Genomic DNA, 25,485 nt, shown 5'->3' with positions numbered 1-25,485 from the left:
AGACAGTCTTTCAGCCCTCCCATGGTAGTATAAGGCATAAACCTCAATTTCCTTATGCTTCTCCAGGACCAATCTACTTTTCTGTGTTGTTAAGAGTTGAGGGGCTGTCTTTCTAAGATTCTAGGAACCAAATTCTAGGGTAGTTTTCTAAGATTCTAGGAACCAAAAATTAGCAAGTGAAGAGGAAACAGAATACTTTTGAATTTGCCCAGCTATGCTTTTTATAGGAAGAGCCATTTCTAGTCAGAGGATTTCAGAACATTTCAAAACTCTGTGGTGATATACTGGTTACATTCTTCCTTAGACTAAAATTACAACCTGAATGCACTTAATGATACATATGTATATTGTAATTTGTAAACATAACTTAAAACCCTGTATCTGAGTCAGGTCATTTGTGGTTAGCCATTCAGACTTCATTTCTATTTGACAAGGGTTTATTTTAAGATTGCTTTGTGGAGCAGTTGTTTAACATTCAAGTGATCTATTAGTGTTAAGTCTTTAACCAGACTTGTTTTAAATGAGCTGTCTGTGAAGTAGAAAACCAAATATTATAGAAACTTAGATTTCCAATCCAACTTAGCAAAATCAATGTAACTTAAATGTTGTCTTCACATATGTTTGTTTAACCTGTTTTTCTTCCTTCAGTATTCCTTTAGAAGAATAGTAACTGTGTGAATAAAACTTTTTAGTTACTCTTGATACTGTTGTTTAGCAAGAACTGTAGACTTAATTGGTTGAGAAAAGAACATTTAAAGTAAAGGAATGCTTTAGTAAGTTAATTATTTCTTAGCATATCACAAATATATGTAGAAAGAATAAGATCTCATTCTATAGCTTTATTCCTAGGTTATTAAAAGCAAACTTCTATGGAAGTTAGTTCTCATTAGGATATATATATATATATATATATATATATATATATATAGTGTGTGTGTGTATGTGTGTGTGTGTATTTATCTATACATGTATACATACATACATACAGGCTATGTATTGTAATCCATTTGATTATTTTGTTGGGGATGTGGGTCAGTTGGATGAAAGCTAAAGATGACTTATGTAAATAGCCAAACTGTGCTTCAGAATTGTTTTATACATCAGTCTAATTCTTACCATTAGTACCGTGGCGTCCTCTCCTCTTTCCTGGTGTCCAGATCGTCACAGCTAAAGGGCATTTCTTCCTATTTAGCAAATATAACCATTATCAATTTTTAAAATGAGATTTTCGGCCCCTTCCCTTTTGTGTTATAGGTGCTCCATACTTGCTTGCAGTGCCTACGTGGCTCTGGCGTTGGGTGATAACCTTATGGCTTTGAATCATGCAGATAAACTTCTTCAGCAGCCCAAGCTGTCAGGATCTCTTAAGTAAGTGTGACTTGCCCTGTGTGTCCCTGGTTTCTTTTGTTTTGAGGTTTCTCCTTGGTTTGTGGTTTATGCTGCTTCTTTTGACTTCTCCAGTGGAATATATATTTGTAAGGAAAGCAACTGTTTAAAAGAACTTTTTTTAACCCATGCCTCGGCAGTGAAAATGTTTTCACTTGTGCTGTACTGAGCGTTAGGAGACAAAAACTTCGGACTCTAGTATCCACTTCTAGGCTTCACTGCAGCACTTTAATTCTCCAAATGAGTCAAGTCCTCAGAGAGAAGACCTACAAAAAAAGGAGTTTGGTCAATGTGATAAATCTACTTTGAGGGACCAGGCGCGGTGGCTCACGCCTGTAATCCCAGCACTTTGGGAGGCCGAGGCAGGCAAATCACGAGGTCGGGAGTTGAAGACCAGCCTGGCCAACATGGTGAAACCCTGCCTCTACTAAAAATACGAAAAATTAGCTGGGCGTAGTGGCGGGCACCTGTAATCCCAGCTACTCAGGAGGCTGAGGCAGGAGAATCGCTTGAACCCAGGAGGCAGAGGTTTCAGTAAGCTGAGATCGCACCACTGCACTCTAGCCTAGGCTACAGAGCAAGACTCTGTCTCAAAAAAAAAAAGACAAGAATTTGAAAAATCTTTCCAAGCTACTGTATCATTCCAAAATCAGCTAGTTTTAGTCAAACTCCAAATACTTTTGCATTAATATCATTATCATCCTAAAATTTTCCAAAGCACATTATCTTTTCTTTTACCAAAATTGAGTAAAATACAGGCCAGGTGTGATGGCTCATGCCTGTAATCCCAGCACTTTGGGAGGCCGAGGTAGGCAGATCATTTGAGGTCGGGAGTCTGAGACCAGCCCAGCCAACGTGGTAAAACCCCATCTCTACTAAAAATACAAAAATTAGCCAGGCATGGTGACAGTCATCCATAATTCCAGCTACTTGGGAAGTTGAAACAGGAGACTCACTTGAGCCTGGGGGGCGGACATTGCGGTGAGCCAAGGTTGCACCATTGCACTCCAGGCGGAGTGACACAGCAAGACTCCCTCTCAAAAAATAAAAATAAAAATAAAATACAGCTTGAATTTTTGTATGGTGCTGATCCTGGAAATTTTATCAAAAGCCACGAGTATTCTGCACAACATTAGAACAGTTCTTTCATTCATCGTATAGGTGTATACTTACAAATGCCAAAATATAACTACTTACTCTTTTGCTTTTTAGTGATCCCCAAACATACCTAGTGTTTTTTGTTTGTTTGTTTTGTTTTTCAAAGTAATTAAGGCCAGGCGTGGTGGCTCACACCTGTAATCCCAGCACTTTGGGAGGCCTACGTGGGCAAATCATTTGAGGTCAGGAGTTGGAGACCAGCCCTGCCAATATGGTGAAACCCCATCTCTACTGAAAATATGAAAATTAGCCGGGCATGGGGGCGCACTCCTGTAATCCCAGCTACTCGGGAGGCTGAGGCACGAGAATTGCTTGAGCTTCTGCCGAAGCTGCAGTGAGCCAAGATTGTACCACTGCACTCCAAACTGGGTGACAGAGTGAGACTCCATCTCAAAAAAAAGTAATAATAAATCATTCAACTATATAAGAGACTTTGTCACAATTCAAATATAAGGGAGCTCCTGTTCTTCTGCAAGAAAATGTTGTCCAATATTCAGGCCTGGAAATGGGGAAGATCCTAATTTTCAGTTCAAGGCATTTGGGTTGCCTCTAAAGTACCTTCCATCCTTACCATCGCCCAACTCAAAATGCCAATGTTGGGAATTGCGGCTGATGCTGGTGTTCAGATTGTGGTGTATACGGCCATTATGAGAGAACTGGACTTTGTGTGTGTGTGTGTGTGACTGAATCTCTCTCTGTCACCCACACTAGAGTGCAGTAGCGCAATCTCAACTCACTGCAACCTCCACTTTCTGGGTTCAGGTGATTCTCCTGCCTCAGCCTCCTGAGTAGCTGGGATTACAGGAGCCCACCACCACACCCGGTTAATTTTTTTTTTCTTTTTTTGAGACAGAGTTTCACTCTGTTACCCAGGCTGGAGTGCAGTGGCATGATCTCAGCTCACTGCAACCTCTGCCTCCCCAGTTCAAGGGATTCTCCTGCCTCAGCCTCCTGCGTAGCTGGGATTACAGGCGCATGCCACTATGCCCTACTAATTTCTTTTTTTTTTTTTCTTTTTTTGAGACGGAGTTTCATAGGCATGAGCCACCGCACCTGGCTAATTTTTGTATTTGCTCTTATTGCCCAGGCTGGAGTGCAATGGTGTGATCTCGCCTCATCACAACTTCCGCCTCCTGGGTTCAAGCGATTCTCCTGCCTCAGCCTCCCGAGTAGCTGGGATTACAGGCATGCACCACCACGCCTGGCTAATTTTGTATTTTTAGTAGAGATGGGGTTTCTCCATGTTGGTCAGGCTGGTCTCGAACTCCCGACCTCAGGTGATCTGCCGTCTTGGCCTCCCAAAGTGCTGGGATTACAGGCGTGAGCCACCATGCTCAACCTGGAGAGTTTTAAAACTATAAAAGTTTAGTTTGTGTTGTTGTTGTTCTTGTGTAGAAAGTCATTAAGATTTTGAGCAGATCAAAAGGTCCCCAGTTAAAAAAAAAAAAAAAAAAAACTGGGCATGGTGGCTCACGCCTATAATCCCAACACTTTGGGAAGCCGAGATGGGCAGATCACGAGATCAGGAGATCGATCTTAATTTTTATTTTTATTTTTTTTGAGATGGCATCTCACTTTGTCATTCAGGCTGAGGTGCAGTGTCATGATCACTGCTCACTGCAGCCTCAGTCTCCCAGGCTTAAGTGATTCTCCCACCTCAGCCTCCTGAGTAGCTGAGACTACAGGTGTATGCCACCACGCCCAGCTAATTTTTGTATTTTTTTTGTAGAGACAGGGTTTTGCCATGTTGCCCACGCTGTTCTCAAACTCCTGGACTCAGCAGTCCACCCACCTAGGCCTCTTGAAGTGTTGAGATTAAAGGCATGAGCCACTACACCCAGCCAGTTGATTCGTTTTACCTAAATAAATTTAGATTTCAATTTAAGGACATGAAATATGAGACATATATCCAATGTATAATAACATAATATACCCAGCATTATTTTACATTGGGTATTTTTGTGATGTTGGACTTTTCAGTTTGGAATCTGTTTTTTCATTTTAGGTTTTTGGGACATTTATATGCTGCAGAAGCCCTCATCTCTCTCGACAGAATATCTGATGCCATTACTCACTTGAACCCGGAGAATGTCACTGATGTCTCCTTAGGGATCTCTTCAAATGAGCAGGACCAAGGTTAATGAGGACACCTTTGATCAGAACTGGTCACTGTTTCCATTTCCCTCCTGTCATAATTCAGGATGTGTGGAAATTTAAGGGCATGGTGGTAATGAGAAGGAAGTTTTAGGTTGGCTTTCCACATTTTTGTCTGTGCTTACTTTGTAGCAGTTGTTGCTAAGTAGACCTGAGAGTTAATGATCACATCATCTAAATTCTCACTTTTGAAAGGCTGGTACTGTTAGAATGGTTAATTTTGGTTCTGATATTATTTATTTGTTTTCCTTTGGAGTGATTCTAAAATCCATAAGGGAGTAAAAATATTGCATTCAAGAGTCAGTTTTAGTCCAGGCGTGGTGGCTCACTCCTGTAATCCCAGCACTTTGGGAGGCTGTAGCAGGAGGATCACTTGAGCCCAAGAGTTCGAGACCAGCCTGGGCAACCTGGTGAGACCCTGTCTCTATTTTAAAAATAAGGAAAGAAAGAAAAGTTTGTTTTAAATCATTGCTAAATTTCTAAATAATTGTTGGGTGTGGTGGCTCACACCTGTAATCCCAACACTTTGGGAGGCCGAGGCGGGCGGATCACCTGAGGTCAGGAGTTCAAGACCAGCCTGGCCAACATAGTGAAACCCCGTCTCTACCAAAAATACAAAATTAGTAGGGCATGGTGGCGCAAGCCTGTAATCTCACCTACTCAGGAGGCTGAGACAGGAGAATCGCACCCGGGAGGTGGAGGTTGCAGTGAGCCAAGATCACGCCACTGCACTCAGCCTGGGTGACAGAGCAAGACTCTGTCTGAAGAAAAAAAAAAAAAATTAAATAATTAAAGCTATGTGATATTCATTTTACTCAAGATTAGTGCTCAGGTTTGAGATGGTGGTGGGTGGTAGCATTCTGACATTTTTTAATGGAATCTCCACTACATGAAAAGTAAATAAATTGCTTTATATTAAATTTCCATTTCATAAAGAAAGTTAGGTTTTTAGAAAATATGCTCTCAGCTGGGCACAGTGGCTCACGCCTGTAATCCCAGCACTTTGGGAGGCCATGGTGGGTGGATCACCTGAGGTCAGGAGTTCAAGACCAGCCTGACCAACATGGTGAAACCCTGTCTCTACTAAAAATACAAAATTAGCCAGGCATGGTGGTATGCCCCTGTAATCCCAGCTACTCAGGAGGCTGAGGCCAGAGAATCACTTGAACTCAAGAGGCGGAGGTTGCAGTGAGTCGTGCCATTGCACTCCGGCCTGGGCGGCAACAAGAGCAGAACTCCATCTCCAAAAAAAAAACCAGCCTGACCAACATGGTGAAACCCCCTCTCTACTAAAAATACAAAAATTAGCCAGGGATGGTGGTGCACGCCTATAATCCCAGCTACTCAGGAGGCTGAGGCAGGAGAATCGCTTGAACTCAGGAGGCGGAGGTTGCAGTGAGCCAAGATCACGTCACTGCACTCCAGCCTGGGCAACAGAGTGAGGCTCCATCTCAAAAAAAACAAAAGAAAAGAAAATATGCCCTCTACCTTCTGAGCCTGAGGAGAAAAAAAAGAAAATATGCTCTGTTGTTCTGCCCCTCAGATTTATTTTCGTGTTTTTGTAGGATCAGACAAAGGTGAAAATGAAGCAATGGAATCCTGTAAGTAAGAAGTTTTGTGATACTTAAGTAGCCTGGCCTGCATCCCAAAAATTTAGATTCTAAATCTTCTGTGTTCATTTTTCTGCCTGAGGAATACTGCTGTGCCAAGTGGCTCCTCAAGGCGATAGATTGGGTTGCTCCCTTGCTGTTGGCATGGCCTCTTCACCAGTGTCTACACTCTTTTTCCCCAGCTGGGAAGCGGGCCCCTCAGTGCTACCCCAGTTCCGTCAACTCTGCCAGGACTGTGATGCTGTTCAACCTTGGCAGTGCTTACTGCCTGAGGAGCGAATATGACAAAGCCCGAAAGTGTCTCCACCAGGTGAGTCCAGAGTGGGAGGAACTGAACCTTGTAAAGCAGCCAACACAAGTTTGAGGTTTATATTTTTTGTTACTTTGTTTGAGGCATCTGATCAGTTTGTTAAATATTGGAATATCACTTTCCCAGATACAAAAATATTCTTGCAAGATAAACAACTGATCAACATTGTAAATGAACCTAGACACTTAATGGAGAGTTTTTCTTGATGATTTTATTTTAAAAAAAAATTTTTTTGCCAGGCACAGTGGCTCATGCCTCCCAGCACTTTGGGAGTCCGAGGCAGGCGGATCATAAGGTCAGGAGTTTGAGACCACCTGGCCAATATGATGAAACCCCATCTCTACTAAAAATACAAAAATTAGCCAGGTTGGTGGCACGCGCCTGTAGTCCCAGCTACTCAGGAGGCTGAAGCAGGAGAATCGCTTGAATCCGGGAGGTGGAGGTTGCAATGAGCCAAGATTGTGCCACTGTACTCCAGCCTGGGCAACAGAGCGAGACTCCATCTCAAAAAAAAAAAAAAAGAATGTTTAAATTTCAAATTAGCAGAATAAAAAGCAACTTGGGGCCGGGCACAGTGGCTCACATCTGTAATCCCACACTCTGGGAGGCTGAGACAGGCAGATCACTTGAGTCCAGGAGTTTGAGACCAGCCTGGGCAACATAATGAGACCCTGTCTCTACTAAAAATACCAAAAATTAGCCAGGCATGGTGGTGCATTCCTGTAGTCCCAGATACTTAGGAGACAGAGGTAGGAGGATTACCTGAGCCTGGGAGGTCGCGGCTGCAGTCAGCCAAGATCGTGCCACTGCACTCCAGCCTGGGCAACTGGAGTGAGACCCTGTCCCAAAAAAAAAAGAAGTAACTTGACAGTTTTAATTATTAAAATTCCAAGAGATGGAAAACTGTCTAAAAGATCAGTTATATAAATAATAGTGCATCTGTACAGTTGAAGACAATGCAGCTATAAACTCTAGGTACTAAAATGGAAAGATGTCCAAGACATACTAAATGAAAACAGCAAGGTGTGAAACAGTTTCTGTATAAGCCTGTATACATGCATAAAAGATCTCTGAAAGGACACACCAAGAAGAAACTGCAAACATTAGTTGTTGGGGTGGCAGGATGAATACTACATGGCTGGAGCAGTAGAATGGGAGACTTTTCACTGTATACTCTTATGCTTTTAATTTTTTTTTTTTTTTTTTTTTTTTTTTTTTTTTTTTGAGACGGAGTTTTGCTGTTGTTGCCCAGGCTGGAGTGCCATGGCGCGATCTCGGCTCACTGCAACCTCCGCCTCCCGGGTTCAAGCAGTTCTCCTGCCTCAGCCTCCCAGGTAGCTGGGATTACAGGCATGTACCACCACGCCTGGCTAATTTTGTATTTTTAGTAGAGACGGGGTTTCTCCATGTTTGAGACTGGTCTCGAACTCCTGACCTCAGGTGATCCACCCGCTTCGGCCTCCCGAAGTGCTGGGATTACAGGTGTGAGCCACCGTGCCCGGCTGCTTTTAAATTGTGAATTGTGTAAATCTTTTTTCAAAATGCGAATTATAGGCCGGGCACGGTGGCTCATGCCTGTAATCCCAGCACTTTGGGAGGCCGAGGCGGGCGGATCATGAGGTCAGGAGATCAAGACCATCCTGGCTAACACGGTGAAACCCCGTCTCTACTAAAAATACAAAAAAATTAGCCAGACATGGTGGCATGTGCCTGTAGTCCCAGCTACTCGGGCAGCTGAGGCAGGAGAATGGCATGAACCTGGGAGGCGGAGCTTGCAGTGAGCCAAGATCGCACCACTGCACTCCAGCCCGGGCAACAGAGCGAGACTCTGTCTCAAAAAAATAAATAAATAAATAAAGTGAATTATAAATCCACCTTTCAGAAAGCCAATACTAGAGAAACTCCATACACACTAAAGAAAGCTACTGGCAATATATAACTAAAATAAACCTCTGAATTCTACCACTGAAATGTTGCATCATGAAGCTTCAAGGAAGATTTTGATTGGATCTCTTTAGTAGGTCACCTGCTAATCCCTGTACCAATCATGGGCATTGAGCCATACCTGTAGTAGGGGTATGGCTGCCCCAGAGGAATCTCACAAAATTAGAAATAATTCCTCAAAAGGACATTCATCCAGCAAATATCTGTTGAGCACTTACTTCTGAGCTAAACCATGGGAATAAGACTGCACATAAGCAGACATACTACAATCTTGCCCTTGCTTGTAGACCTTTGCAGTTAGGAGACACCTTCCTAAAAAGGGAATTGCATGGTCAGAGGATATGCAGGATTTTAAGACTTCTGATATAGAAAGTTTGTATCAAATGGTACATTCTCCAGCAGCAGATGAGAAGGCCCACATTTCCACATGCTTGCCACAGCAACTAAAGTTGATATTAAACCTCTTCTCAGGAGATAGGGTGGCTTTCAGCCGGGCGCGGTGGCTCACACCTGTAATCCCAACACTTTGGGAGGCCGAGGCAGGCGGATCACCTGAGGTCAGGAGTTCGAGACCAGCCTTACCAACATGGAGAAATCCTGTCTCTACTAAAAATGCAAAAATTAGCTGGGCGTGGTGGCACATGCCTGTCTGTAACCTCAGCTACTCAGGAGGCTGAGGCAGGAGAATTGCTTGAACCCAGGAGGTGGAGGTTGTGGTGAGCCGAGATCGCACCATTGCACTCCAGCCTGGGCAACAAGAGCGAAACTCTGTCTCAAAAAAAAAAAGGCCTATGTGGCTTTCACATAGGTTCCTGCTTATGTAAGCAACCTTGTTGTGCCTAGAAGTGATGATGCTTTACCATGTGAAAAATAACTACAAATTCTGTTTAGTCAACTTCGTGGCATCTGGTCAGCATTTCTGATCCCAAATCAGAAAAGTTAAGTGACAGGCTGTCCAGGGTAACATGTTTGATATTATCTAGGCATTGAGTGTATGAGTTAAACCAGTAAGAGTTAAAATGTTTCATTCTTCTCAGTAGCAAGGCTAGGGTGTTAAGCAGCCCCTCTCAAAGTGCCCCCAGACCCCAGTCACTGCAGCAAACAGAGCTTTTGATCTAAAGTTACAGTGTGTACAGTCCAGCTCAGGTTCTCATACAGCAGGTGGCCATGGCTGCTGCCACGCTGGGAGAGACAGATGGGGTCAGGCCTGGTTCAGGGTCTGAAGGGGGTTTTGTTTTGGTCCCTTGGTTTTTAGGTTAATCCAATGGCTGGACCTTTGTTAATTGGGAGGCCCACCCTGCCTGGGAGGGAAGAACAGTGATGTGAAGAGTTGGAAAGGGCTCCGAGTAGATGTTTCCAAGGTTGCCTGCCCACCACTAACCATTCTGAACAGCCAGTAAGCAAAATGCCATTAAGTATCATAAAGATGTTGCCTTGAATTCTTGTATTTTAAAAAAAGCTTCAGACTGTGGTCATTGCAAAAAACAGTAAATAAAATGTGTTACTAGCCACTTGGATGGAAAGTAGAGATTTTACTATCCGCAAAATGGGCCGGGCACAGTGGCTCATGTCTGTAATCCCAGCACTTTAGGAGGCCAAGGCGGGTGGATCATCTGAGGTGAGGAGTTCAAGACTAGCCTGGACAACATGATGAAACCCCGTCTATATTAAAAATACAAGAAATTAGCCAGGCGTGGTGGCAGGAGCCTGTAATCCCAGCTACATGGGAGGCTGAGGCAGGAGAATCGCTTGAACCCAGGAGGCGGAGGTTGCAGTGAGCCTAGATCACGCAATTGCACTCCAGCCTGGGCAACAAGAGCAAAACTCCGTCTCAAAAAAAAAAAATCCACAAAATGGTATAAAGACGATCTTGCCCATACAGCTTGCCTAGAAAGCTAGGCTTAGATGTATAAAATCTCATTTTCTGAAAAGAGTTGTTATAGCTCAGTGTTGTGGCGAGAGGAATAAAAGCCGCCCCACCTCATTCATGAGGAACTTCTTAGAAGCACATGCTCTGGGCAACATGCCCCGCTAGTCTTGAGATTTCTCCTAATGCTGCCCAAAACCAACCTAGTACACGTTTCTGGTCTTCCCCAACATCTCCCACGTTCAAGCTGCTACCTTCAGTACCATTTCTCCCCATTTTCTACCTGTGAGATATCTACCCTGCAAGGACTAAAGCAGGCCTCCCTTACCCCAAAGCTCTGTTTGAAAGAAACTTCTTTCTTTCTCTCCATATTCACAGCACATTCACTGCCTTTCTCCCTGGCATTTACGTAACTTTGTTTGGATTATTGTTAGTTATTTGCATGCTTGTTTATTATCAGGGGAAGTCCCTGTCTTATCTCCATACCCACCTCTGTTCAATAAGTATTTGTAGAAATCTATTATCTGATTAGATTAAGAGAAGAGGCAGAGCTGTCTGGAAGCAATGAGCAACTAAAACTAGATGGGGAAGTACAAGTTGATAATAAGGTGAGGAATATTTTGGCTGTAGCCCAAAGAGGCCCAGACTGAGGAAATAAACCTGTAATTTCAGCACTTCTGTCCAGAGCAGTCCAGGCTTCTTTCTTCAGGACTGGATCAGAGAGAAACTGCTGGCCGATGCTATTGCTCTTACTCAGATCTAAGGGCAGCATGTTGCCTAAACTAGTAAATTATTTTATTGGACTAAATTGAACTGTGTTTCAGTCCTTAAGAATGGAGACATCAAACATGCTACGTGGTACATTTTTTCTGTATTACTATTTAAGTTTGAATTATTATTCCTGACATTGACAACTTACAGTTTGTAATACTGAAGTGTTACTTAGGAAAACAAATGGGCATGCAGATTTTGATGTCATTGCAACTGTATGTGTCTGTTGTGAAAGCCACCAGCAGAATTGGATGGTTGACTATAGTATCGGGGTGTCCAGTCACCCATCTCAAAACCCAGAGTATTACATGTCTAGCTTAATTGGTAGGTTTTAAGACAAAAGGAACTGAGGCTCATCAGAGCAGAACAACAGGTAGTCCCTAGGAAGTCACGTGGGAATGAGCTTGAATAAGTTTGTTACCTTGTTGGTTGACAGATGTACTTGGAGTGTGTATCTTAAGCTGTTGTTTTTTCACGGGCATCTTTCTGTTTTGAGCAAAGGCGGCTTCAATGATCCATCCTAAAGAGGTGCCCCCTGAGGCCATCTTGCTGGCAGTCTACCTTGAACTGCAGAATGGTGAGTAATTCTGTTTAGGACTTTATTCCTTGAAAGAGCCTGAGATTTTTTGGTTGGGAGACAGGGTCTCACTGTGTTGCCCAGGCTGGAGTGCAGTGGTACCATCAGAGCTCACTGCAGCCTCCAAACTCCTGGGCTCAAGCAGCCTTCCCACCTCAGCCTCCCAGGTAGCTGGGACTACAGGTGCACGCCACTGAGCCCAACTAATTTTTTAAATTTTTTGTAGAGATGTGGTCTCGCTTTGTTGCCCAGGCTGCTCTCGAACTTATGGGCTCAAGCAATCCTCCCATCTTACCCTCCCTAGTAGCTGGGATGACAAGCATAAGCCACCATGCTCAGCCAAGGCTGAGATTTTTTTTTTTTTTTTGAGACAAAGAGTCTTGCTCTGTAGCCCAGGCTGGAGTGCAGTGGCGCAATCTCGGCTCATTGCAAGTTCCACCTCCCGGGTTCACACCATTCTCCTGCCTCAGCCTCCCGAGTAGCTGGGACTACAGGCGCCTGCCACCACGCCCAGCTAATTTTGTGTATTTTTAGTAGAGACAGGGTTTCACCGTGTTGGCCAGGATGGTCTGGATCTCCTGACCTCATGATCCGCCCACCTCGGCCTCTCAAAGTGCTGGGATTACAGGCGTGAGCCACCGCATCCGGCAAGGCTGAGATTTTTAATGTCTGTTTTTTCTCTTCAGACATTTGACCCATCAAATTCTTTTCAGAATTTGACCCATCAAATTCTTTTTTTTTTTCTTTTTTGAGATGGAGTCTCGCTCTGTCACCCAGGCTGGAGTGCAGTGGCACTATCTCAGCTCACTGCAACCTCCGCCTCCCGGGTTCAAGGTTCGAGAGATTCTCCTGTCTCAGCCTCTCAAGTAGCTGGGATTACAGGCACCCATCAACATGCCTGGTTAATTTTTGTATTTTTAGTAGAGACCGGGTTCACCATGTTGGCCAAGCTGGTCTTGAACTTCTGACCTCAGGTGATCTACCTGCCTCGGCCTCTCAAAGTGCTGGGATTATAGGCATGAGCCAGAGCGGACGACCCATCAAATTCTACATAAAAATATAGTTAGGAGCTGGGCACAGTGGTGCATGCCTATAATCCCAGCACTTTGGGAGGCTTAGGTGGGCTGATCACCAGAGTTCAGGAGTTCAAGACCAGCCTGGGCAACATAGCAAAACCCCATCTCTACAAAAAATACAAAAATTAGCTGGGTGTGGTGGCGTGCACCTGTAGTTCCAGCTACTCGGAAGGCTGAGATTGGAGGATCACTTGAGCCCTGGAGGTTGAGGCTGTAGTGAGCTGAGATCATGCCAGAATGAGACCTTGTCTAAAAAAATAATAATAGGCCGGGCACAGTGGCTCACGCCTATAATCCCAGCACTTTGGGAGGCCGACACGGGTGGATCATTTGAGGTCAGGAGTTCAAAACCGGCCTAGCCAACATGGTGAAACCCCATCTCTACTGAAAATACAAAAATTAGCTAGGCATGTTGGCGCATGCCTGTAATCCAGGTACTTAGGAGGCTGAAGCAGGAGAATCGCTTGAGCCTGGGAAGTGGGAGGTTGCAGTGAGCCGAGACACACCACTGCACTCCAATCTGGGTGACAGAGTGAAACCCTGTCTCAAATAATAATAATAATAATAAATACCTATATCTAGCTAGATAGATAGATAGATAAATAGATAGATAAATAGATAGATAAATTGATGGATAGATATAGTTAGGGAGTTCTTGGTATCCTACAAATACTCCTTACAAGTTAAGCTTATCTCCTTTTATCTGAGAAAATACAGAATCATAACTTCAGACACTTAATTATAATTAATCACTATTAATTAACCTTTCTCCTAGGCCGCTAAATGACTAACTGAGAACATGAGTTAGAATGCAGTTGCTTTGAGTTGTACACCATAGTATTTCGAACACAGATATTAACAAGTTTTACAGTAAGCCAGTTCTTGCTGAGAATTATTTATTCAAACATAAATTCAGGTCATGCCTCTAGGGCATATACGATCTCCAAGATGTATCTCACTAGAAGAAAGGCTGTTGGCTCTAAATATGAGATAGCATGAAGTAGAAAAGAGACATGAATGAGAGAGATTAGAAGGGACAGAAATAGGCGGGGTGCAGTGGCTCATGCATATAATCCCAACACTTTGGGAGGCCAAGGCAGGCAGATCATGAGGTCAGGAGATCAAGACCATCCTGGCTAACATGGTGAAACCCTGTCTCTACTAAAAATACACAAAATTAGCTGGGCGTGTTGGCATGCAGTTGTAGTTCCAGCTACTCAGGAGGCTGAGGCAGGAGAATTGCTTGAATCCGGAGGCGGAGCTTGCACTGAGCCGAGATTGCGCCACTGCACTCCAGTCTGAACGACAGAGCGAGACTCCCATCTCAAAAAAAAAGGGACATAAATGAAGTCACAGCCAGGCGTGGAGTCCTAGCTACTCTGGAGGCTGAGGCGGAAGGATTAAGGTCAAGAGCTCAAGGCTATAGTGTGCAGTATTGCTCCTGTGAACAGTCACTGCACTCCAGCCTGAGCAACATAGTGAGACCCTGTCTCTTTTTTAAAAAATTAAAAAAAGGCTGGGCACAGTAGCTCATGCCCGTAATCCCAGATACTCTGGAGGCTGAGGCAGGAGAATTGCTTGAATCTGGGAGATGGAGGTTGCAGTGAGCCATAATCGCCCCACTGCACTCTAGCCTGGGCCACAAAACAAGACTCTGTCTCAAAAAAAAAACCCCAATGTTCTAAGGCATAACTCCTTGTTGACCTTGGGAACTCTTACAAGGCTCCCCTTTTTTTAATAGCTGAAGAAGGGGTCTTAAGTGCCTGGCACCCAGCGGGCCTTAGCCTCCTTAAAGATATGATTAGGGTTAGTGCATTGCCCTAGATTGTTTCATTGTTTTTTGTTTGTCTTGAGACAGGGTCTCACTTTGTCACCCAGGCTGGAATGTAGTGGCGTGATCTCGGCTCACTGCAGCCTTGACCTCCCAGGTTCAAGCAGCCCTCCTGCCTCAGCCCCCCAAGTAGCTGGGACTACAGGCATGCACCACCACGCCCAGCTAATTTTTGTATTTTTTTGTAGAAATGGGGTTTCACTATGTTACCCAAGCTGGTCTCGAACTCCTGAGCTCAGGCGATCTGCCCACCTCGGCCTCCCAAAGTGCTAGGGTTACAGGCATGAACCAACCCTCCCAGATGATCGTTTCTTTTATACAGCCCACCTATAACAAGTTCTCTACCTGGGCTGTACCTTAGAATCACTGGGAAGCTTTTAAAAATTCCATTGCCCAGGCCATGCCCTACATCACTTAAATAAGAATTTCTGGGGATAAGATGGAGGCTTTATGGGATTCCAGTGTACAGCCAAGGCTGCAGATGACAGCTCTTCTAGATCATCTTTTACCTCCCTAGCAGGATTTTCATGTCTTGCTTTGTGTGTGGTAGTATTGTTCTGTGCTTTGTTTTTTAACGGGAAGTGTTTTTATAGGTAATACTCAGCTGGCCTTACAGATCATCAAAAGGAATCAGCTGCTCCCTGCAGTGAAAACACACTCCGAAGTGAGAAAGAAGCCGGTGTTTCAGCCTGTCCACCCGATCCAGCCCATCCAAATGCCAGCTTTCACCACTGTGCAGAGAAAGTGATACTTCACTTTTGGAAAACTGTTACCTGAGACCCAGGGGAGTATTTACTGGCCATTTTAGTTGTATCACAGCAGAATGAATAAAAGATGGTGAAGGCTGTTAATTTTGAGACGATTCTACCCCTGACTTTTGGCCAAAAGCTTACTTAAAATTAAGGATTTACTAAGTCATCATCAGCTGTTTTTCTTAATTTCAGCCAGACTATTAATTTTGAGCCATTATGTAATATACGCCATAGGCAATTAAAACAATTTTATCAGAAGTCTTATACAGTCTTTTATTGACTATTAGATTATTTTAGCATCTGAGGTTTTGTGTTAACGTTCAAAAATTGACAAAGAACATCAGTAGTAGATAAATAGCCAGTTCAGAAGCTGACCTGGGGGTGAAGGGGAGGGAAAGAGAGTTGATGTGTTTTATGTCTAGTTATGACTGAAAAGACCAGAAAATGTGTTGAGAAATTAGGTTAAGAAGATACAACTGGGCCAGGCACAGTGGCTCATCCCTATAATCCCAGCACCTTGGGAGGCTGAGTTGGGCAGATCACTTGAGGTCAGGAGTTTGAGACCAGCCTGGCCAACATGGTGAAACCCCATCTCTACTAAAAATACAAAAATTAGCCAGGCATGGTGGCACACACCTGTAGTCCCAGCTACTCAGGAGGCTGAGGCAGGAGAATCACTTGAACCTGGGAGGTCGAGGTTGCGGTGAGCCGAGATTCCACCATTGCACTCCAGCCTGGGCGACAGAACAAGACTGTCTCAAAAAAAAGACACAACTGATCTGTTAGGAATCATTTGCTTAAAAAGTGCAAATACAACAGGGTTCAGTGTATTGGCCTTGTTCACTCTCCTAGGTTCTGGAGTCTGTTAGCAGGCAGTTTAAGGTTCATTACTAACCCTTTTGCAAATGCAAACAAGAATTTAATAGCTTCTTCCCAAGAGACAGTTATGTGTTGTGGGATTGACACTGACAAAATTTGCCAATAGGATGGATATACACTAACATTAAGTAGGGGGGAAAAAAAACAATACAAGTGGGTGCAGTGGCTCACATCTGTAATCCCATTGTTTTGGGAGACCAAGGCGGGAGGATCGCTTGACGAGTTCAAGACCAGCCTGGGCAACATAGCAAGACTCTGTCTCTGAAACATTTTTAAAAGCTGGACATGGTGGCCCATGCCAGTAGGCCTAGCTATTCTGGAGGCTGAGGTGGGAGGATTGTTTGAGCCTAGGAATTCAAGGCTGCAGTGAGCTATGATGGCACCACTGCACTCCAGCCTGAGTGACAGAGTGAGACCCTGTCTCAAACAAACAAAAGACAATGTAGATTTGCTCTAGTAAATTGGGTGTCCCCCTCGTTAAGATGGTGTTTGGTAGATTCATCGAAGCTTGCCATTTAGGAACATCCCTTAACGTCACAATGCTTCACTTCCCTAGTTTGGAGACACATTAGCTGAATCTACGTGTAACCTCAGTTTCAGAACTAGAGAGACAAGTGTGTGGATAAGCACTGATTTATCTGAAACTTTATCTGAATTATTCTTTTTTTTTTTCCTTTGAGACGGAGTCTTGCTCTGTCTCCCAGGCTGGAGTGCAGTGGCACAATCTCAGCTCACTGCAACCTCTGCCTCCCAGGTTCAAGTGATTCTCCTGCCTCAGCCTCCTGAGTTGCTGGGATTTCAGGTGCCCGCCACCACGCCTGGCTAATTGTTGTATTTTTAGTGGAGACGGGGTTTCACCATGTTGGTCAGGCTGGTCTGGAACTCCTGACCTTGTGATCCGTCCGCCTCAGCCTCCCAAAGTGCTAGGATTACAGGCGTGAGCGAGCCACTACTGCACCTGGCCGTTTTTGTTTGTTTGTTTGTTTGTTTGTTTGAGACGGAGTTTTGCTCTTGTTGCCCAGGCTGGAGTGCAATGGCGCAATCTCGGCTCACCGCAACCTCTGCCTCCCAGATTCAAGCGATTCTCCTGCCTCAGCCTCCAGAGTAGCTGGGATTACAGGCATGCGCCACCATGTCTGGCTAATTTTGTATTTTTAGTAGAGATGGGGGTTTCTCCACGTTGGTCAGGCTGGTCTCAAACTCCCGACTTCAGGTGATCCGCCCGTCTCAGCCTTCCAACATGCTGGGATTACAGGCGTGAGCCACCGAGCCCAGCCTATCTGAATTATTCTGTTGCTGACAGGAAACGGAACTCAGGTAATGATATATACTAGAACTGAGTATTTGTGACTGAGATAGGCATTACCAACAGACTCAAAGAAGGGGAGAATATCCTCCTCTTTTTAAACATGGATGGATGGATGTAGGGGCTCCATTGATCGAGTACCACATTGTAGTTGTTTTGTACACAGAGTAGATCTTTACAGGTGGACATAGAAAGCAGAGATAGCCTAGCTTCCTTGGACCTCTTGAAGCCCCTTCTAAGTAGGACCATAGGACCCGTAATCTGCACTGTTGTTGGTTTAAGTCTGCCGTCTCTGCTTTCCCATACTCCAGACCGACAACAGTACTGTGAGACCCACTCAAATGAGCAGAATTGCTTAGCCTGGGAAGTTTCTGGAGAGTGAGTCCACAGACTTCATAAATCGCTAGGAACTCACATAGTCATGGTAGTATGAAGGGGAAAAGCCCTATAATTGTACTTCAAAAAAACACATCTTTAGAGAAATCAAGAAATTAGAACTTTCTCTGCATGCTGGTTTGTTTATGGGAAAGTAGGCAATACCTAGTAAGGGTAGGGCAGGTCCTATGTTAAATAAAACTATATTTGGCTGCAAGTCGCAAAAAATAGGTCTGTGACTTAAACAAAGATTATTTTTCTCTCACTTGAGAAGGGGATACGAAGGCAGCTGCTGGCCTGGGTTCTAGTGTCCCGTGATGCCATCCAGGACTCAGCTCTGTTTTTCCATGCCACTGTCCTCAGCATTTGGGCATTTGTTTCCATAGTCACAAGATATTCCAGTATCACATCAACATTGAAGGCAAGAAAAATAGGGCAAAAACTAGCTAATCTTGATGGGAGACTATCTGGAACAAAACTTTCTTAGAAACCCCAGCAGCCTTGAGCTTAACATCTCTTTTGATACATCATGTCATGGAGCCATCCTAAGCTGCAGGGAAGCCTGGCAAAGATGTCATAACCATGTCTGCTGCAGTTGCTGGCATAGCCCTGCACATCCTAAGGGAGGCCAATTCAGTGTTTTCAGATTAATGTTCCAGCAGCTCAGCTTTTCCTTCCACTGCCGACTGTCAGCAGAGCCCAGCAAATTAAATATAAGTTCTTCACCTCTGTGTCTGGACTCATACTGTTTCCCATAGCCAGGAAGGCTTCTTCCCACCTATTTTTCCTGCCCCAATTTGTTAAAGCCACCTCTGCTAACTGAGGTAACTCTGTCAGAGGGGTTTGAACCAGAGCAACTCCATCCTAAATGGGAGCTGGGTAAAATAAGGCTGAAAGCTACTGGGCTGCATTCCCAGGTGGTTAAGGCTTAAGGCATTCTGAGTCACAGGGTGAGATAGGAGAGCAGCACAAGATACAGGTCATAAAGACCTTGCTGATAAAACAGGTTGCAGTAAAGAAGCCAGCTAAGACCCACCAAAACCAAGATGGCGATGAGAGTGACATCTCACTGCTACACTCCCACCAGCGCCATGACAGTTTACAAATGCCATGGCAACATTGGGAAGTTACTCTATATGGCCTAAAAAGGGGAAGCATGAATAATCCACCCATTGTTTTGCACATCATCAAGAAATAACCATAAAAATGGGCAACCAGCAGCCCTCAGGGCTGCTCTGCCTGTGTAGTAGCCATTCTTTGTTCCTTTACTTTCTTAATAAACTTGCTTTCACTTTACAGACTTACGCTGAAGTCTTTCTGAATTCTCTTGGAGTCTAGATCGGGACTCCTTTCTAGTAACAACCCTATCTATACAAAAAGGCTTTTGGCCAGGTTTGGTGGTTTACGCCTGTGATCCCAGCACTCTGGGAGGCCAAGGTGGGTGGATCATTTGAAGTCAGGAGTTCGAGACCAGCCTGGCTAATATGGCGAAATTCCCGTCTCTACTAAAATATAAAAATTAACTGGGCGTGGTGGCGGGTGCCTGTAATCCCAGGTACTCGGGAGGCTGAGGCAGGAGAATCACTTGAACCTGGTAGGTGGAGGTTCCAGTGAGCCAGGATCGTGCCACTACACTCCAGCCTGGGTGACAGGGCAAGACTCTGTCTCAAAAAAAAAAAAAGGCTTTAAATGTCACTAAAGTTTTTCCTGGTTGTTCCTAGTTTCTTCCCCCTTTGTATCTTCCCTGGTAAATACAGTTTCTTCTATGGTATATGGTTTTCTGTAATTCAACAGGTATGAGACCCATAGGCATCAGTCTCAAAATATGGCAACTTATTTGCTGGGGTTTGCATTTTTAGGTTTTTGGGTTTTGTTGTTGTTGTTGTTCTATGGTCTTGCTTTGTTGCCCAGGCAAATGTTGCAGTGGCTCTATCAAGGCTCAGTGCAGCCTGGACCTCCTGGGCTCAAGTGGTCCTCCCACCTCAGCCTCCCGAGTATCTGGGACTACAGGCAAGAGCCACCATGCCCAGTTTTGTATTTTTTGTAGAAGCGGGTTTTCGCTATGTTGCCCAGGCTGATCTCAAACTCCTGAGCTCAAGCGATCCACCTGCCTCAGCCCCCCAAAGTGCTGGGATTACAGGCATGAGCCACCGTGCCTGGCCTTTGCTGGGGTTTTGAATTCTGAGAGCCATTAGGTCTATTCAAGCTCTACCACTCATTCAGCTGCATCATCTACAATATGGGACAAAATCGACCTCGTGAATTTCTTCATGGACCCAGGAGGATGTTGTTGCAAGTGTCTCCCAAACCACATGGCATGAACCCTCAGAACAGCTGTAGTAGTCTTCCCTTGTGCCCTCTGGCCCTTAACCCATAATTTGGCCCCCTGCAGAGCTCTGTTAAAGCCATGCCCTTGACTAGAACATAGGCCGGCAACCTTGCATGGCCTTACCCAATGCCCTGCCATCTGCCTGCATGTGGATACTATGGACCCTCCGCCTCCTATTTCATATCAGAGTATCACCTCTCATAGTCCCTTTCTGACTAGTTTTCTGACAGCTCTGCCCTTACTCAATCTAAGTGACTTCGAGCAAATGACTTCGAGCAAATGACTTCATCTCTCTTGAGGTTTTTTGACCAGTTTGTAAAATGCTTTTCTCCAGGGCCTAGTGTGAGGATTAAAATGAGATGATGCATGCAAAGTGTGCCTGGTGGACACTTAATATAGGTGAGTTCACTTATCCCTCTTGTTACCGAAAGGGCCTGCTCAGCCCAGTCTCCCTCTGTACTTCCTTCATCTCAGTGCCACCTCTGAGTCTCTCATTCCTTCCTGTTCTTGGAAGCCACCTGGAGAAAAGTGACTGATGACATCATGGACCCTCTAGCCAGACTGTTTGGCTTCAAATCTTGGTTCTCTCTCTGGAACAATTTTGATATGAAACAAGCTGCTTTGCTTCTTTGTGCCTGAGTTTCTTCATCTGTAAAATGGGGATACTAATTCATAGGATTAGAATGATGTTTAAGGGTGAGGCCATTGTACCATTGCTGAATGTGCCTTGAACTCCCAAATGTTTGAAAGGGAACACCATAGTTTTCACTGTATCATGTAAAAGTGATATCAAAGCAAAGATTATATAACAGTAGCACTGAGGCTGGACAGTGGGGAATGGAGGGGGACTCCTTGAGATAAATTACCACCTCCTTCACTTTTTTTCTGAGACGGAATCTCACTATGTTGTCCAGGCTGGCCTCAAACTCCTGGGTTCAAATGATCTTCCCACCTCAGTTTCCCTAGTAGCTGGGACTACAAGTGCAAGCCATTGCACCCCGTCCTCCTTCACTTTTGATTTGCTCAACACCTAGTGGCATCCTGTGTTCTCATCCTATTCTTTCCTGCCTTGCCCAGGACCTCATCTTGTGATGACAAGAGATACCAGGTCTCCTTGCCTCAGATTCCTTCTCCAACCCTTTCTTCCTCACCACAGCCTGTAACTTCCTATAGCACAGCTCAGGCTCCTGCCTAGGGGTTGCTTCAGGGATACCTGAAGGTCTCTTTCTGCCCTTCCTACTTAGCCTTTTTTTTTTTAAAGCAGAGACAACGTCTCACTATGTTGCCCAGGCTGGTCTCCAACTCCTGGCCTCAAGTGATCCTCCCATCTCCCAAAGTGCTGGAATTACAGGCATGAGCCACCACACCCAGTTTAGCTAGTATTAATCCCTCCCTTATGCCCCATTTGTTCCACCACTGGATTCTCTGTCATCCCCTAAAAGGAGTCACCATTTCCTACCCTCAGAGCTTTGCTTCAGTCTCTTCTGCTGCCTAAAATTTTCTCCCTTCCAGTTTTAATGTGTCAACATCCTGAGCATCCCACACTGCCTCTCCATAGCCCTAACCTCCTCCAAGGGATATCCTCTTATGCCCCCACTCTTCATTTCACACATGCTTACTGAGGGCATGCTCTGGTCCCAGAAGCTTTTTTGTTTGAGCCCCATAGTAACTAGGCAAATCTGCAAGTGCATGTCTTTCATGACGTGTTCTTTGTTGACCATTTTCTTTCCCCTACTGGATTGTAAGTACCTTTGAAGACAGGCTGTGCATTATACGGTGTGTGGATTGTTGTAGGTGAACAATAAAGTCTGCTAAACAGAATTTTTGGTGACATGTCCTTTCTAGGCCTGGCAACGACACCCAGGGCCTACTTCTTTCAAGGTGGTGAAGGCCTATTAACATAAGCCCAAGATTCACAGGGCCTCAGCATCCTTGACCTCTGCACCTTTATGGAGTGAGAGTTAAATAGTAGCCCGGGATGGGTGCGTTAGTTACTGGTCAAAGTCAATCCTCCAAGTCAACTTGGCCCGGCCTAAAGTAACCAAACCCATGCAGAAAACTTGCAATTTAAAAATTCATCTTCCCTTTCTTCCTGGGAAGGACTGGGCAGAAATGCAGGCTCCAGGGTGGGAGTGGGGCTGCGACGGGAGGAGGCAGCGAAGTTCATTAGCCCCCTCATTTGGGGCAATAGGAATCCATGTGGTGACAATCCATGAGGAGGATTTAGGGGGATTTGGCCAAGTGTCCCTGTGGGCCCCCAGCCTCCTCCTAATCCCGTCCACATTTCAGACTACTTAGGATCGCATTAAATGTCAAAGCCGGCGTTTAGGGAAATATCTACATTTCGTATGCATCGCTCGGATGAAAAGAAAAGCTGAAACGAACCTCGGAGCTTTTGGCGCGAGAGGCGCTCTGTGTGGTCCCGAGTGTGAATGGGAAGAGGGGGGCGGCACCCCGGGGGCCTCCCCGCCCAGGAATGCAGGCCTTTCACATGTAGAAAATGCTAATGCTTTGTTCCTGCCTCGGCCTCCCGGAGGCGCAGAGGCGCCCAGCCGGATTGTCCCGGCCGCATTTGCATGTGAGCGGCCCCAGATCCCAGTCCCCACCCGCGGCCCTCCCCCACCCCAGCACGGCTGGCCGGGGACTTCTGTCCTCGGGCTGGGGCCGCCTGCAAACGTCCTCTGCCGTCATTTATTTCATCCCGGTTAAAGCCACAAATAGCTACTTTCCGAATGGATAACCTTTCCCCTGGGGCGCCGGGCAGGTGAACATTTTTTACTCCATACTTGGGACACTGACAGAGTTGTATCTGGAACAACCTCTGTTCCAGCGAGGAAGGGCACGGCGTTGGCTGAGTCATGCCCTGCTCTAGCATCACATTAATGTCCTGTGGCGGACACGCTGTGTTTGGCGTGACACTAGCGGCTCCAAACTACCCATTACGTGGTTCGTCTTCAGTGGCATCCAAGCGATCGCAGGTGGCGGGGCCGAGGGGTAAGGGTATTTCATGCACGTTTTACGGAAGAAGACACAACCCAGAGTTGAGGGGCCACCGAGGTCCCTCTCTTGAGCACAGGCGCCCGGAGCGCAAATGCGCGGACTGACCGAGCGGCCGGCGCGGCGGCGCCGGGAGGACTTAATCGCGGGCGCAGCGCGAGGCTCGGGACTCAGAGCGCCACCTACCGGCGGCACGGTCGGCGCAGCAGGCCCCAGAAGGGCGGGGGGACGCTGTCAAGCCCAGGGGCACTTCGGCGGGGAGCCCCACCCGCCCTCCAGCTGAGCCTCAGCTGTGGCCCACATCCGGGGCCCAGAGCGAGGCGGAAACGCCGAAGCCGGGCCGGCAGGTACCCGCACGTTTCCTCCTGCCACCGCGGAGCTTGCTTCATTAACTCCGTTTCATGTGTCTTATTTTATTTTTTACTTTATTTTTATTTCATTTTATTTTATTTCACTTATTTCACTTCAATGTTTTATTTGGTTTATGGTTTTACTTCATTAATTTTACTTCATTAATTCTCTTTTCCCCATTATTTAATTTTATTCTGTCTCAGTATTTATTTGTTTCACTACTTTATTTGTGGGTGAAGGGAAAGGGCGGATACATTTTTTGTCTTATTTTTCGTTGTTGTTATTGTTGTTGTTGTTTTTGGAGACAGGGTCTCGCTTTGTCGCCCAGGCTGGAGTGTAGTGGCGCGATCTCGGCTCACTGCAACCTCTGCCTCCTGGGTTCAAGCGATTCTCCTGCCTCAGCCTCCTGAGTAGCTGGGATTACAGTTGTGCGCCACTACACCTAGCTAATTTTTGTGTTTTTAGTGGAGACGGAGTTTCCACCATGTTGGCCAGGCTGGTCTCGAACTCCTGACTTCAGGTGACCCGCCCTTCTCGGCCTCCCAAAGTGCTGGGATTACAGGCCTAAACCACTGCGCCCTGCAGGGCTCAATCATATTTTTTTAAACCCCTTCCAGGTGCCTGCTCTAGGCAAGATACCTTGCCCAGTGTACAGGGCAGAAAAGAGGAGATGACCACATAGTCCTAGGCTCAAGAGCCCCAAGCCAAACTGACAAACAACAAAGACCCAATAATTCAAACCAGGCTCCATGGAGCAGGTGTCATTTCAGGTGGGCAGATACAAAGGGATAGGAAGCTGCTTCACCTGCCTGGATAATAGGGGCCATGTTCCATATCAATACAAGGAAGGAAGAGTTCCGTCACACTGTGGAGAGTCTCTTGTGCTGGAGCGAGCTGTCTGCAATTTGAGTTAGGCCAGGAAAGTCTCAGGCCTGGGCCCTGATGGTTCTGTGGTTTCCATGGGAGGGCCTTCAAGGTTGTGACATCTGCCCCCCATACCATGTACAGTATGGTGTGTGTTATGTATTATTTTGAGGATAGGGAAGATGATTCCCTATTTATTTGCTATCAGTTCTCTAAAAAGCGCAATGAATTGCATTTCTGAATATTCACCTTATTTTCCCCCAATCTTTAATTTTGAAAAATATTAAATATGTAGAAAAGATGGATGGCCGGGCCCAGTGGCTCATGCCTGTAATCCCAACACTTTGGGAGGCCGAGGTTGGCGAATCACCTGAGGTCAGGAGTTCAAGACCAGCCTGGCCAACATGGCGAAACCTCATCTCTACAAAAATACAAAAAGTAGCTGGGCATGATGGTGGGTGCCTGTAATCCCAGCCGCTCAGGAGTCTGAGACAGGAGAATTGCTTGAACCCCAGAGGCAGAGGTTGCAGTTAGCCGAGATCACACATTTGCACTCCAGCCTGGGCGACTGAGCAACAATCTGTCTCAAAAAAAAAGGATGGAAAAGTCGCTTAATGAAACTCTTTATGTCCTAGATCCACCAACTGATTCTTTGCCAGCATTTACTTTAGCATGCTTCCTCTCTCTCTCTCTCTGTCTCACACACACACACACAAACACACACACACACACACAAACCTGTATGTATGTATCTATCTTTTCTTTTTTTAGTGAATTTTTTTTTTTTTTTTTTTGGGAGACCGGTCTCCTTCTGTCACCCATGCTGGAGTGCAGTGGTGTGATCTCAGCTCTCTGCAACCTCCGCCTCCTGACTTCAAGTGATTCTCCTGCCTCAGCCTCCTGAGTAGCTGGGACTACAGGCATGTGCCACCACAGCCGGCTAATTTT

The 25,485-nt window shown here is 45.6% G+C and overlaps 1 protein-coding gene and 1 long non-coding RNA gene across 7 annotated transcripts in view; one reads left to right on the top strand and one right to left on the bottom strand.

Moving 5' to 3' along the window:
* The window catches only part of CNOT10 (CCR4-NOT transcription complex subunit 10), a 90,186-nt gene extending 74,492 nt beyond the window's left edge, over positions 1 to 15,694 (top strand). For 4 of the 6 annotated variants that reach the window (XM_054481261.2, XM_054481259.2, XM_054481260.2 and 1 more), the window contains 6 exons: positions 1,255 to 1,368; positions 4,550 to 4,680; positions 6,264 to 6,299; positions 6,491 to 6,618; positions 11,702 to 11,777; positions 15,278 to 15,694. In XM_054481261.2, coding sequence (XP_054337236.1) covers positions 1,255 to 1,368; positions 4,550 to 4,680; positions 6,264 to 6,299; positions 6,491 to 6,618; positions 11,702 to 11,777; positions 15,278 to 15,432 — 640 coding nt within the window. In that variant the 3' untranslated portion in view covers positions 15,433 to 15,694. Of the gene's footprint in view, positions 1 to 1,254; positions 1,369 to 4,549; positions 4,681 to 6,263; positions 6,300 to 6,490; positions 6,619 to 9,817; positions 10,073 to 11,701; positions 11,778 to 15,277 lie in introns of those variants that run through there. The other 2 variants (XR_010125755.1, XM_063662086.1) reach the window with 2 other exon arrangements.
* Positions 1 to 25,485, bottom strand: part of LOC129033174 (uncharacterized) — an 86,087-nt gene that overhangs the window by 46,208 nt on the left and 14,394 nt on the right. The window contains exon 2 of the long non-coding RNA XR_010125756.1: positions 1,117 to 1,652. This is a non-coding gene — a long non-coding RNA (uncharacterized LOC129033174). The remainder of the gene's footprint in view (positions 1 to 1,116; positions 1,653 to 25,485) is intronic.

This window comes from Pongo pygmaeus, chromosome 2 (assembly GCF_028885625.2).
Source record: "Pongo pygmaeus isolate AG05252 chromosome 2, NHGRI_mPonPyg2-v2.0_pri, whole genome shotgun sequence".
Classification (NCBI taxonomy): domain Eukaryota; kingdom Metazoa; phylum Chordata; class Mammalia; order Primates; family Hominidae; genus Pongo; species Pongo pygmaeus.
Note: the sequence above shows the minus strand (reverse complement) of the source record. Positions and strands in the feature narration are given on the sequence as shown.